A 15,022-nucleotide genomic window follows, 5' to 3' on the forward strand; every position below is an offset into this window, starting at 1 on the left:
AGTGCCAGATTCCGTGCTGACCATTGGGGAACAAAGAAAGGATGATCTACTCTCTTTCCAAGGTATTTACAATTTGATGCTCTTGGCTTTTGAATATTGTAGTTTGACTTTTCAGTAGATTTGTTGGCAGTGACCTGGGGCCCTTTTATCATTGCCAGCTCAAGAGTCGGGGGGTGGGGGAACAGACAACACAACATGTTGGTGTGGGCAGAAGTTTGATTGGAGAGGGCAGGGGTGTGGTGAGGGGTGGAGAGAACTCTTGGAATTGGAAACTAGTGGGTATGACCATATGGGACCCCAGTGCTACTGTTCAGATCTTTATTTGCAAGGCTTTATCTTTAGCTTGCTCATGGCTGTGCCTGATGCTGCCCCCAGCCAGTCTGGTCAAAGATCCTGAATTCTATTACTAAGATTTTAATTAGGTTTTCTGCACATTTATTCCCCCCCTTTTCCCTTTGATGCACAGGCGTGATTTAGTGGGAGCCTGTAGTAGGAAGAAAACGTAAGCTTTGTCATTTGCTGTGTCTTGGCCTCCTGGATCAGATTTCCTTTTCTCTTTGTGCGTGAGGCCAGTGAAGACTTGGCCTCTCCTCACCTGACAGGCACAACCCTGCAGGCTGTTCCCACTCTCGCATCTACAGTTTGATGCCCAACTCAACAGGAGGAGGTGGGGTTCTCAAAGCTTCTCTAAATTGCAGAGGTCAGATTGTATTGGTGCTGATGACCTGGAGTGAAATCAGACTTGGAGATAAGGAAGTATTCTAGTTAGAGCTCCTTCACCAGCACTGATGGGGGTCCGTTTGGCTACTTGCTGCTCTCAGATTTCACTTGTACTGTAGGGCCTGAACATTTCTACTAGAAACTCTAGTGCCTAGGTCATAGCCATTTAGAAGTTAACCTGCCAGTCTTGTGTTTGGTGGCCTTGATTCTGGTTGTAGATTATAGAAAACCTGGGTATCTGCGTTCCCAAAGCCTGAAGCATTAACTGTCTTGTGGAAGGCACTGCCTATTTGTTGGTCACTCCATTAGGGAAGGTAGCCTCCTTTATTGAGCATAATCTGCTGGTAATGTCTTGATGATCCTTCTCTACTTTGGTCATTCTTCCCATCCACACTCAGGGATCTTTTATTTTTAAATGAAAGTAGGAGGGTAACTTGTAAGGAAGAAAGTATTCAGAGGATGTGGAGAGTGATAAGAGAGGGCAATGTGGGGGGTCTGAGCAAATACATACAATTTATGTATGCATGAAAAAGGAGTTCATTCTGATAAGCACGGTGCCTCAGTGGGTAAAGAACCTTGCAACCAAGCTTAGTGACATGAATGACCTGAGTTTAGTCATCCTTGGGACCCATGTTGTGGAAGGAGAAAAACGACTCCCATAAATTGTGCTCTGGACTTCTACACACAAGCATACATGAAAATATACAAATACACACAAAAAAATTAAAAAGCAAAATAAAAGTATCTCATTCTTATAGATGATTGATTTTCTCAGCTTGCTTTATAATGTATTCCAGAGGTCCAAAGTCTTCCTTTCATTTTGTAGTGTCCTCTGCTCTTTTCATTCCAAACTGATGTACTTTCTTTAAAAAGTTCCTGCCTTTCTTCTAAGACACAGTCTCACTGCATAGCCCTGGGTGGCCCAGAACTTGCTATGAAGACTAGGCTAGCCTTGAACACCGCCTGTCTTTCCCTCCCAAGTGCTGGGATTAAAGGCGTGCACCACCATGCTGGAATGGTTTTCATACACTCTGTTGCACTAGTTAGACAGCACACACACTGTCACTTGAAGGTAGATTCCCTTTCTTTATTGGGTTTCCCGTGAAATTGCCATGATGTAGTAGGATGTCATAGGCTTCTTGGACACCATGCTTGTCTGCAGAGCGAGCTTGTAAGACCAGCCCTCAGGATACTCAGAAGGCTTTTCCCTGTACGAGTCAAGGAGATCCTTACTGAATTAAAAAGTTTGGGGATTCTGTTGGGAAAGTGCTAGAGTCACCACCTGACTTCTGGTTGATAGTAGAAAAAGAGATGGGTGAGTTTAAAAGGGAACTATCTAGTTTTCACACGAAATTTAAAGGATAGCTAAATAAGAATTTATTGGGTCAGAAAATAAACGTGTTCTTCATCTCCAGCCTCTCTAGACAATAAAAGTTTTTTTTTTGTTTTTTGGTTTTCGAGACAGGGTTTCTCTGTGGCTTTGGAGCCTGTTCTGGAACTAGCTCTGTAGACCAGGCTGGTCTCGAACTCACAGAGATCTGCCTGCCTCTGCCTCCCAAGTGCTGGGATTAAAGGCGTACGCCACCATCGCCCAGCAATAAAAGAGTTTTAAATGAAAAAATGACTTCCATCATGATGATGGTTTAGTGAATATGTGTATACAGCACTAAGAATGTGACAGGAAAGTCATCCACCTGAGCACTTCTGTTGAGCAGCTGATTGTACCACAGTGAGTCTAAAAAGGGAAAACTTCTGATAGGTCTAAAAACCCTTAAGACCATAAATATGAATTAAATCCTTTTTATCTATCCTTTAAATTTGGCATAAAATGTTAGTTCTCTGTCAAACTGCCCTGCTGTCCTGGAACTCACTCTGTAGATCAGGCTGGCCTTGAACTCACAGAGAACCACCTGCCCCCGCCTCCCAAGTGCTGGGATTAAAGGCGTGTGCTACCACCACCACCACCACCACCACCACCCAGCCAAGAATGTTGTGGTTAAATGCCTCTCATCTCTCTTACTGCTGTCAGCTAGAAGTTCTGTGGCAACTTCAGCACTTTGCCTGACACAGTCACCAAAGTTTCAGTACAGTAAGGATCTCCTTGTTCCTAGCTTTAAATAACATTTTCCTTACTTGCTTTTAAGTACCAATGGCAGTTCCTAAGTCACCAGTTTTAGAAATTTGCTTTAGTAGTATGCCATTTATAGGCTGGCCTTGTTAACCTACTGCCAAGTAGTCAACCTCTGATTTCATAGCATACAATACCATTTTGTCAGACTCTCATCTTCTGTGAATTAGGAATGCAGACTGAGCACTGCCTGAAAGGATGCAGTGGCAGACTATATTAGCTGGTAGTGTCTTGACACATGTCAGGAGGTTGATGCTGGAGGTTGCTGGGACCTCCCCCAAGGTCTTTGAGCCAGAATTCTTAGGCATGCCTCTCCAGTTATCCTGGTTTTACACAGAACTTGAGAGACAGGAACTAGAAGCTCTGTCTCTCCAGGGTTTGGCACAGATTGATGTCAACTATATTCTGTTGGCCATGCAGTTGCAGAACTCAGGTACAAAAGAGAGATCACTTTGGCAGAGGGCATGATAGAGAATTTGGGGACCATGTTCTAAAACCATCACATGTGTTTTTGGCACGGTCTCCTGGAACTTAGTTTCTGTTCTCCTTGGCTTTTCATAAAGCCAGCTTTAATTTACACAGCTGTGCAGGTTTGTACTAGGCCAGGGTATTAGCCTTTACCTGTCCGTCCTGTGTACTAAGAGACGGCTTCTTTGTTGTAAGAACTCTGTTCATTACTGCTACTTCTTAGGGGGCTGAGATTCCCACTGGGAGGAAAACTCCCATCTTTTCTGTGCTGCCTTAGAAATAAGCTGGGGATGGGGCACAGATATGGCTTAGCTGTGTTTGTGGAAGTGAAAAGGCCCCTCAGTTTAGTCATAGACCCACAGCAACCTTTTGTTTAGCTTGACCCTGCAAGTCTTTGTAGATCATGGCCTGCTTGTAGTCTCACTTAGAGGCTGAGGCTTCCTGGACCCTAGAGAGTTTCTAGTCATTGAGATGGGATTAGCTGGGGAGCAGGAAGGCTGAGATGTTACCTCATCTTTTTTGGGGGGGGGAGATGTGCAGTGAATATTCAATATTTACCTTTTTATTTTCTTTCTTATTTTTTCAGGGTTCATCTAAAACATTATTTTATTTATTTATTTATTTATTAAAGATTTCTGTCTCTTCCCCGCCACTGCCTCCCATTTCCCTCCCCCTCCCCCAATCAAGTCCCCCTCCCTCGTCAGCCCAAAGAGCAATCAGGGTTCCCTGCCCTGTGGGAAGTCCAAGGACCACCCACCTCCATCCAGGTCTAGTAAGGTGAGCATCCAAACTGCCTAGGATCCCACAAAGCCAGTACGTGCAGTAGGATCAAAACCCACTGCCATTGTTCTTGAGTTCTCAGTAGTCCTCATTGTCTGCTATGTTCAGCGAGTCTGGTTTTATCCCAGGCTTTTTCAGAGCCAGGCCAGCTGGCCTTGGTGAGTTCCCAATACAACATCCCCATTGTCTCAGTGTGTGGGTGCACCCCTCATGGTCCTGAGTTCCACATGTCTTTTTATACCCAACTCCAAAAGGGGAAGGGGCGAGGCAACAGACTTCATCAACATGATAAAAAGAATAAACAGAGCATCTCTGACCTTTGAGCAAGATGGAGGTGATACTCCTCTATACTCAAAATACTAATTAACCACTCTAGGTCAGGATCTCTTGTTTTGTAGCCACCCATTGTCAACAACTCTGAAGAGCAAAACAAGCTTGAGCTCTCTGACCTCTCGTCAAGGTAGAATGGACTCACATCTGTGGGCCCTGACATCTGTACCCTGCACTGATCTCTTCTATTGTAACATCTGACATTTACAACAGTACAGCTAAAACTAATCCTTGTTGATACATTACCATTTATTAAAGTGTGTACTTAATGCATATTTTCTGAGGTTTAATTATATCCTTTGGCACCTTTTGACTTGGACGAGTCCTTAGCTTTCCTTGCTTGTTAATGATGATTTTGACAGTTATGAACTACACTGGTCAATCGCCTCATCTTTTACTGCTTTATTGAAACTCTGCTCAAGTGGGTTGTGGGTTGTTGAGATTTTAGTCTAAGGAATAAAATACTAATTTTGCTGATAAGACTCAGGCTATGTTCCTCCTTTTTCTCCTCCCCTGTACAGAGTACAGAGTAGCACATTGAGAATGCCATCCCAAGGTGAGGCCATCACAGAGTGATGGGAAAATGCTCATACTTGGGGAGTCAACAACCCATCTCAGTTGAGCAGTCAGTTTTGTTTGAAAGAGGCTGAACACCAATTGAGTAGGACTCCCCCCCCTCCAAAAAAAAAAGAAGGCTCACTTTCTAGTGTTCACAGCATATCCTGATGCCTCTGGGGTAATTGCATGGGTACCTAAGACTCTCACCCAAATACTTCCGACTTGGCCTCTTATTTAGTAACACCCCTGGCTATTCCCCTAACTTCTCCCCTTTCAACTTAAGCAAGCTTAGCTTAGAAGTGCACTGATAAGCTTTCTCTCCAAAACAGTTCTGGGTGTACTTAGCAATCTGTAGCAGGGCATCTTTTGGTACAAATGCTTCCTGCCATATTGTTTAAGAGAAGCAGTGTGTATACCTATAATTACAGCGCTTGGAAGATGGGGCAGAAGGATGAGGAACTGAAGGTCAACCTCAACTACATAGAGTGTCCGAGGCCAGAGAGTTCAGAAAAGGGAGAAAGAAAAGAAGGCACAGGACCCACACTGGGGTTGGGTTATATTTGTAGCAGAAGGAGTAGTTTGCATTTTAAGGCTCAACTTCCACCTGCATGCATGTGTTGAAACATGCATACACATTGCTTTCTCTTTAAATTTGTTCTATTTTCATACCTCAGTTCATACCCCACTTTAAAAAAAAAACAGTGCTTACTTGTCTTTAAATATTTATCTCCATGCATGTGTGTTTATATTCTTACATTCTTTTAAATTTCCTGTGTACATTCCCCCACCCCCTTTGCTTTTATCTGTTTTTCTAACTCCCTGTCTCCTGAAAAATGTTTATTTTGGCAAATTGTATGCCATGGTGTTGGCATCTATGTCCGTGTCAAGCAATAGAACTGGCTGCTGCTGACAAGCTGTGGTACATCAGGTACCCAGTTCCACAGGGGCTGCCTCCCGCAGGGTAGGCTCTGGAACTGAGAACAGAGTGAGCCATCAAGGAACATCTTGGGTGTGTATTGGTTGCTTTGTATTTGCTTTTGTCTTATGTTTCTCTTGGTCTTTGGGAGTTTTTGGTTTTTCGAGACAGGGTTTCTCTGTGGCTTTGGAGCCTGTCCTGGAACTAACTCTTGTAGACCAGGCTGGCCTCGAATTCACAGAGATCCGCCTGTCTCTGCCTCCCAAGTGCTGGGATTAAAGGCGTTCGCCACCACCACCCGGCTGGGAGTTTTTCATGTTAGGTTTCAAACTAGAAGAAATAGCTGAGGCACCTACCTAATATATCAGAGCAGACACTGGCTACCATATTCTCCCTGCATCTCTCAGTCCCTACCTAATCATGGGGACCCTCATGGCTGGCATAACCCATGACCTACCCTAAACTTCTCCAGCCTAGGAGCTGGGCTGCCCTTCCCTCAGCTGCTCTTCCTTATATAGTCCAACCATTTTGGTTACCTGTTTTTTTTTTTTTAATCTATTCTCTTTTGGACCTCCTGGCTGCTGCATCTGGTTCCCCCTCTCCCTTCTTCTTTCCCCTCCTCTTTCTCCTCACATGGCCTCATGTCCATTCTGGACACTCCCAGATGTCCCTGCCTCTGGCCATGCTTTCCCACATATCTACAATAAACCTTCTCCACCACACCTAGGAGCAATATGTCCTTCCTTTTTAGTTCTTCTTCTTCTTCTTCTTCTTCTTCTTTTTTTTTTTTTTTTTTTTTGGTTTTTCGAGACAGAGTTTCTCTGTGGTTTTGGAGCCTGTCCTGGAACTAGCTCTTGTAGACCAGGTTGGCCTCGAACTCACAGAGATCCGCCTGCCTCTGCCTCCCGAGTGCTGGGATTAAAGGCGTGCGCCACCACCGCCCGGCTTGGCTTCTTCTTCTTCTTTTTAAAAATTCATCTGGTACCAAAACCTGGGACCATTCATATTCCTTTCCTTTTTTAAATTTTTTTCCAATCAATTCACAGTGTTCACTTTTATAAATTGACATCATCTTAGTCACACAGCTAGTGCCTATAGGTAATCAGAGAAAGTTTTGTTTTTGTTTTGTTGTTGTTCTTGGGGTTTTGTTTGTTTGATTGGTTGGTTGGTTTTGCGTGTGTGTGTGTGTGTGTGTGTGTGTGTGTGTGTGTGTGTTTGAAGCAGGGTTTCTCTGTAGCTTTGGAACCTGTCCCGGAACTCCCTCTGTAGACCAGGCTGGCCTTGACCTCACAGAGATACACCTGCCTGGGTTTAAAGGCGTGGGACACCACTGCCTGGTAAAAGTATTTTATAAAGAATTTGAGATTTAGAGAATAAAGATGACCTGCCATGAGCATACAAAGGAAGTTGACAGAACTAGATTCAGATCTTTAGGCAGTTGGTCTGCTATACAGTTATTGCCATATGGGGGGAGGCTTTGGACTGACAGCCTTACTGGGTGGCACTAAGTGTTTTGTGTATTTTTCTGTGTTGGGCAGACATAAAGGAAACTAGGGTTTTCATTGCTTATCTTTTCATTCATCCTTTATTCACTCACTCATTCATTCAATATAAAAATTACATTTAGGTGCAGGGGGTATCAAAATTTAACAGGATAGTGTCATAAGCTCTAAATAAGTCCATTTGTAATCTGGTTAAGAAGATATGTTGGGAAACAGTCTGATGCAAGTATGTCTAGCCTGCAGTTTGTGATCCACACATATCTCAAGATACCTGTGAATGTGGTCAAGTGTATTTGTAAATGACAATGTCATGTTGCAGTGTCAAGGTTGGGACACCCTTTTAAAGTATCATTACCACAATAAATACTTTTCCAGCCACGGTAGAGGAATTCAAAATTGGCCATTTCCACCTGGGGTGGGTGAAGGGGATCAGATGAAGAAAATCTAAGAGCTTGACATGCCTTTAGATGGGATGCAGAATTGGTACAGAGGGAGAAGCAGTACAAGATGATGAAGGGAAGCCTAAGCAGCCCAAATTATGAGGGCCTTGTCAGCTTGCTTTAAGTCTGCAGGGGTTTCAGTGAGTTGCACGGTATAAAGATGTCAGAAATGAGAATATGAACCAGAACAGGTTGAGGCTGAAGCAAAGTGAAATCAGTCCCGATGCAAGAAGAGATCTGAACAAAGGAAGTAGCAGTAGCTAGCAGTGGGAATGGGGGTAGGAGCTGTTCAAGGTATTAGGGAGCGGAATTGATGAGATGAAGTTGTGGAGTAGTAGGTGGGTTTGTTGGGGAGCAGTATGGAACCACGTGCATAGAGAAGGGGAAGAACACAGGCTTTTTGTCCTTTATCTATGGTGGTAAAACCAGAGGTAAAGAAGCACAAAACAGTGTAGGATGGCAAAGAAAAGCCAACTCTGTTAGGTGGTGCACACACACACACACACACACACACACACACGGAGGAAGGAAGGTGGGCTTTGTCTTTCTGGTCCCTGCTGGTTCTTAATGGCAAGATCTAGTGTATCTGTCATACAATATACCAAGTGGATGGAGAGCCAGGCTGTGTCATGGAGGTCACTTGGAAAGCTCTCCACTAACCTTTTCTGAATCTGAACCAAGGAAGCCACTGAGTACAATGTTCCTGAAGAATGACAGCACCAGGGTGGGAGATCAGACACCAAAAGAGGGTTTGCTCAGGGATTGGCACTGTCATTATCTTAGCCATCATTTTCTCTCACCTGACAGGTGAGGAATTGTTTTACTTTCTCTCTCAACCTGTTTAGGGATCAAAGACAACTAAATGAAACTGAAGACTAAGGCTGAGTATTATCTCTCATGTCAGCAGATGCTGTGCAAACTCCCTGTTACAAAATCCAGGCATCCTGCCATCTGCCCACAGCCCTGTTGTATCTTTCCTTAAGCCTTCTGTGAGAAGTAAGAAATTCTTCTGAGCCTTTCCCTAGCCTGGGAGCAGAGACCTGTGGAGGCACTCTTCCTATATGCAACTGAGAATCACCCAGAGTCCTCTGTGGAATCCCAAGACTTATCTTTGTAGGTGGCTTTTATATCTGGGTCTTTATAAAGCAAGAGAGAATGGGGACCCCTATCCATTATGTGTAGGCTGGGTTCTCCTTAGGTTCAGTGCTCTGCTTGTGCCTGCTACAGAGGGTTGAGGCACCTCCTCACTGATCAGGATCTTTAGTCATGAGCTTGGCTGTGCACTGCAGTTCTCTCATCCATGCCCATATACACCTGCAATGGCTCTTGTTTGACTTGCCCTTTTAAAAAACAACTTAAGCATGTTGAGATTTCCTGTTATCAGGGCAGTCAAGACTGTGACCCAACAGGGAATTGTCAGCCAATTCTTGACTCACCAGAGCTCCAGTTTTCTGTATGTGAACAGGTGGTGGCAGCCGCTTGGCTCAGGAACATCAGGCTGCTGTCCTGGAGATGGCATGACACTTTGGAGGCTCTGAAGCTGGACAGCCCAGCTTTTGATCAGCCAAACCTTCTCTGGTTTCAGTGTTAGCAAACTCTTGCCACCTTTGAGCTAATATTGTTCCGAAAGAATTCTTGAACCAGGCACGGTAGTTGCACGCCTTTAATCCCAGCACTTGGGAGGCAGAGGCAAGTGGATCTTTGTGATTTTGAGGCCAGCCTAGACTACAAAGTGAGTTCCAGGACAGCCAAGGCTGTTACACAGAGAAACCCTATCATGAAAAGCAAAAAAAAAAAAAAAAAAAAAAAAAAAAAGGTTGGCAGTAATTATCACAGTAGATGCCAGAAGAGTGTGCTAAGGAGGAAGCTTGCTCAGAGCTCCTAAGTTTACTAACCTTTACCTCTTCCTACCATTTCTGTTCAACATTCATAGTGTTCTTTAGAGATGCTGACCACATGACTTAGAAGAGCTCTAGCAGGGAAGTCCCTGGTGCTTATAAATGCTGTGTCCAGTGCTCTGGAGAATGCTGGTGAACTATGCTTGGAGGCCTGAGAGTTTACAAAGATGGAAGGTGCAACTGTTTACTGGCTGTTTTCCATCTCTCATCTATTAAAAAGTTTTAAAATTAATGTAACATAGTGGGTTCCGTTATGGAATTTGAATGCATACATGTATTCGTTACCCTCCTCTCCTACCCTGAGACCTCTTTTTTCCCTTTCATAGACCCTTTTCTAGTGCCATGACCCCCATAATATGTGGGGAAATGTGGTTCTGTGTCTTAATATAAGAATTTCTAATTCCATCTATTTTCTTGCAGATATCATGATTTCATTTTTCTTTATGGCTGGGTAAAACCCCATTGCGTGTATGTACCACATTGCTTTGATCTGTTCATCTGTTGATGGATATCTAGACTATTTCCACTTCTTAGTTATTGTAAACACTGCAGCAGTAAGCATAGATGTGAAATATCTTTGTGCTTAGAGTCCTCTTTGTAGAGCAACAGAGTGTAGTGTAAATTTATATTGTGTCTTCACTACTTACTAGCTGAGTGACTTTGGTGAGATATGTAATTCTTTAAGTCATTGTGTCTTTTTATTTGTAACATGAAGACAACAATACATAATAATGACCTAATAGAATTTTCCTGAAGGTAAAACGAGTTCATATATATATATATATATATATATATATATATATATATGAACATTTTCTGAGATCTGTGTTAGGATTTCAAGCTGGGAAACAGCTGGGACTTGTTGGATATGAATCTACTGTTGTAGGGTAGAGCTAACTAATGAGCCTTCTGAGAAAGTGGAAAGATCTCTTTTTTGAGGGGCCTGCCTAACTTGGGGATCCTGATTCTGGTCAGGATAGTGGGATCTTATATCCAGTACCCAGTCTTAGGGGAGACACACCCAAGGGTTTAAAGGCCAAATAGTTTGGGCATATACATTTGGGAATACTTTAGAAAGTAATATGTTGGACCTGTTTTGCTGCAGCTCATGAAAGTTGGTCATTAGCATCTTTTCTCATCTGTACATTCATTGATATCATGCTGATAGCTCAAGGAGATTTATACTGTAAAAAGCAGTGTTACCAGTCTCTGCTTTTTTCTACAGAGAGCCAAGCCAGTTATCCAGTTAGCAACATGTTACTGATCTTACTGTTCTCTAATTGACAGCTACAGACTCTTGGAATGTTCTAGTCTATTGTAGATAAGGGTTTTACTCCATATATTACTCAGGGTCTCTGAGGATGAACTAGACAGAAAGGCTTATGGAGGTTGGCCTGCTGTGGCTAAAAAGCTGTTCTCTACTCGAGGACAGCCTTGAGGATATATATTACATGGAGAGTACTTTTTCCTTTGTTTTAGACTTACTATCCCAGGTTAGCCTCAAACTTACTGTGTAGCTAATGATAACCTTCAACTCATGACCTCCTGCCTCCATCTCAAGTAATGGGAATGGGGGGCGGACACTTAACAGAGTATTTTTGAGACTTCTACAGGAACAGAATATCAGAATGAAACATGACCCCTCTGGTTTTTAGACTACTCACCACCATTTTCTTCTCTCTTTCTCTCTCTCTCTCTCTTTTTTCCTTTTTGCTCTTAGGTCTCAGTCAGTCTCTCCACCTCCAGTTTTGTACCCACCAAGAAGTCCCATCTACCCACTCAGTGATAGTGAAACCTCAGCCTGCAGGTACCCCAGTCACTCTAACTCCCAGGTGCTCCTCAAGGACCGGCACCCTCGTAGTCCTTCACTCCTAGGCCCTCAAGATCCCTCCCCAGAGACTTCACCACCCATCTGTACCCTCAAGGCTACCAGCTTCAGTTTCTTGGACCGAGCCCATTCAGTACGCAAGAGAGAGGACCAGAAGGAGACTGTCCAGGGTGCAGCCCAGGATGTAGAGGGTGTGACTGCTTGCCTCCCCCTTGCCCAGAACACCCCATTCCTAGGGCCTGTGGGCCCTCGGAGTGTTTTGCTGACTTGCACTGGTACCCGAGCCCATAGCCTGGGCATCCGGGAGAAGATTTCAGCATGGGAAGGTCGTCGAGAAGCTTCACCCAGGATGAATCTGTGTGGAGAGAAGCGGGAGGGCTCTGGGAGCGAGTGGGCAGCCAGTGAGGGCTGCCCCAGTGTGGGCTGTTCCAGTGTGGTGCCATCCCCCTGCAGCTCAGAAAAGACCTTTGATTTCAAAGGCCATCGGAGAATGAGCAGGACCTTCTCTGAGTGCTCCTACCCTGAGACAGAGGAGGAGGGAGAGGCACTCCCTGTGCGGGACTCTTTATACCGGCTGGAGAAGCGGCCAGGCCGGAGTGAGCCCAGTGCCTTGCTCAGGGGTCATGGCAGCAGGAAAGAGAGCTCAGCAGTGCTGAGCCGGATCCAGAAAATTGAGGAAGCCCTAAAGGAGCAGCCTGGCCGAGGTCTCCCCCAGCTCCCCAGCAGCTGCTACAGTGTAGACCGTGGAAGAAGGAAGACTGGAACCTTGGGCACCTTGGAGGAGCCAGCAGGGAGTGCAAGTTTGAGCTCCAGCAGCAGGGCAGGAGGAGTAGCTGGAATTGTGGGGGAGGCAGGCCCACCTCTGGACAGGGAAGGCAGCGGTCCCACGAAGTCAGGGATCCCTGGAAATAGCCCTAGCCCTCAGCTGCTGCCTTCGAAGAGCTCTCCTGATCCCGCTGTGAACCCTGTCCCCAAACCCAAGCGTACCTTTGAATACGAGGCTGACAAGAACCCCAAGACTAAGCCAAGTAATGGTCTACCTCCTTCACCCACACCTGCTGCTGCTCCACCCCCCTTGCCTTCCACACCAGCCCCACCAGTCACCCGGAGACCAAAGAAGGACATGCGTGGTCACCGGAAGTCACAGAACAGGTAAGGCATGTCCTCTTGTGTCAGGTAGTGGGACCCAGTGGCATTCTTTTAAATGAAAGAAGCAGCAGATTGTGCTTGGGTCACAGGAGTGTACTGCAAGTTCTGAAGCACTGAGTGATTGTTAGTTTGGCAGTTGTGTCAGGGAAAATGGAATGGTTCTCTTGAGTACTCTGTCTCTGTCTCTCTCCCCCCTCATTTTGTAACTGGCCTGGAGTTTGTTATGGACTTGACTGGCCTTGAACTCACTGAGATCATCTTGCCTTGGCCTCCTAAGTGTTGGGTTTAAAGTCATGTACTACTACCAGGCCTATTCTCCTGTTTTTGAATGGGAGGGGGTGGGGGGGAGGAGGAGGAGGAAGAGGAGGAGGAGGAGGAGGAGGAGGAGGAGGAGGAGGAAGAAGAGAGAGCAAGCTACCAGGCCTATCCTCCTGCTCTTGAATTGGGGGGGGGGGAAGAGCGAGTGAGTGAGCTGTTCTTGGCAGTGCTGGGTACTGAAGCTATTGGCTAGGTTTGTTGGGGTGAGCTATCTATGTTAAAGATTCCTTACATCACTGGAAGAAGGTTAAAGCTACCTTTATTTCCAGTCTTCCAAAGAAGACTGTCTGTTGAAGGACTGATAGAATATCAGCCTCACAACCACATGAAGTACTGTGCTGAAAATTAATTTTTAAAACAATTTTTAATGATTTATTTTTATTTTACATACATTGGTATTTTGCCTGCATGCTTATCTGTTGGATCTCCTGGTACTGGAGTTATAGACTGCAGTAGGCTGCCATGTGGGTGCTGGGAATTGAACTCAGGGCCTCTAGAAGAGCAACCTGCGCTCCTAATGGATAAGCCATCTCTCCAGACCCCTGAAAATTTATTTCTTAAAGTTAAACTGTACCAGAGGATTATATCTTATCATTAATTCAGGGATGTGAACAAATTCAGTATGATTCCTTTCTCTTGAGAGCCTCCAGCCTGGACAGATGCCCTGGTTCTGTTTCAAAGGGTGGTTCTTGGATCCTAAAAGAGAGAAATATGGGAAAATATTTCACTAGCTTCTTGGCGAAGTCTAAGAACTGCCTTTTCTGGTTCCTGGTCATTCCTGGCACTTTGGGTTCTGAACTAGCAGGGACAGCTCCTAGGTGTGACATGTAATATGGAGTTGGTAGAAGTTGGAAGATACCTGTTAACCTAATTCTGTGGCAGGTTGGAAGCAAGCTTTCTTTGGAATCCTTACCTTTAACTTATACATACCAAGATTGCTTCCCTTCTGGGAATGTTCTAATATGTTACCACTCTTCATGCTTCATTCAGCATATCCTATCTCAAATACAGAGTTTCCATGTGTAGAGGGAGAATCACAAAGTTTCAGACTCCTGAGCCGGGATAACTTATGGCTATGTACAGGCTTATGTTTTGACCTTTCCCAGGAGTGCTTATTGCCTCCTTAATTTACTTATCAGTCTTCAAGTGAGCTTGCTTTGAACATATTCATTTGTTTCTGCTAATATCCATCTAGAGCCTGCTGTACACCTAACCTTGTGCTGGTCCAAGGGACACAGAGACAAGTCGTGGTTCTTCCTTCAAGCACTTGATGGTCTGATACGTAGAGAAATCGCAGATACCATGATATACATCATGACCCCTTGCAGTGCAGAATGCTGTAGAGACTCAGAGAAGAAGCATCTAAATTCAGCTCAGAAGTAGGGAAGGTTACTCCTGGGGGTAGTTAGTGAGCCAGAGTTAGAATAACAGAAAACAGTTGGCTAGGTAGCAAGGAATAGGGAAGAGTTGATCAACCCAAAGGTGTTATGTGTATTCCCACACATCACATTTGCATGTAATGTACACAAAGAGAGAGAAGAAGGAGGAGGAGGAGGAGGAGGAGAGGAGGAGGAGGAGGAGGAGGAGGAGGAGGAGGAGGAGGAGGAGGAAGAAGAAGAAGAAGAAGAAGAAGAAGAAGAAGAAAGAAAGAAGAAGAAGAAGAAGGAAGAAGAAGAAGGAAGAAGAGAGAATAAGAATGGTGGAGTCTTTTAAAGAATTTTTCAGACTTTGGCCTGTGCATTTGGAGAAAAAGAGGAGCAGTTCAGAAAGTGTGAGCTGTTGTGTTTGCTTGTCTGAACCTTGAGTGCTTTTCCCCTGAGGAGGACATGATGATAAGTTTGTTTATGTATGTCACATGTGCTTCTAAAAGACTTATTTTAAAGAAATGTAAAAACCAGATACTTATTATATGCAGTCGGGGGGTGTGTGTGTGAATTTCTGAGGAAGAGAGGCTGGGGAGCTGGCTTAGTCCGTTTCGTGCTTGCCA

At 44.7% G+C, this 15,022-nt stretch overlaps 1 protein-coding gene across 7 annotated transcripts in view; it reads left to right on the forward strand.

Moving 5' to 3' along the window:
* The window catches only part of Dennd2b (DENN domain containing 2B), a 192,526-nt gene that overhangs the window by 141,574 nt on the left and 35,930 nt on the right, over positions 1–15,022 (forward strand). For 4 of the 7 annotated variants that reach the window (XM_041666229.1, XM_041666228.1, XM_041666230.1 and 1 more), the window contains one exon: positions 11,461–12,720. The exons of the other annotated variants lie outside the window; for them this stretch is intronic. In XM_041666229.1, the coding sequence (XP_041522163.1) occupies positions 11,461–12,720 (1,260 nt within the window). The remainder of the gene's footprint in view (positions 1–11,460; positions 12,721–15,022) is intronic. 7 annotated transcript variants of the gene reach the window in all.

This window comes from Microtus oregoni, unplaced genomic scaffold, assembly GCF_018167655.1.
Source record: "Microtus oregoni isolate MIOR12 unplaced genomic scaffold, Mior012 000016F_ref0000370, whole genome shotgun sequence".
NCBI classification, from domain to species: Eukaryota; Metazoa; Chordata; class Mammalia; order Rodentia; family Cricetidae; genus Microtus; species Microtus oregoni.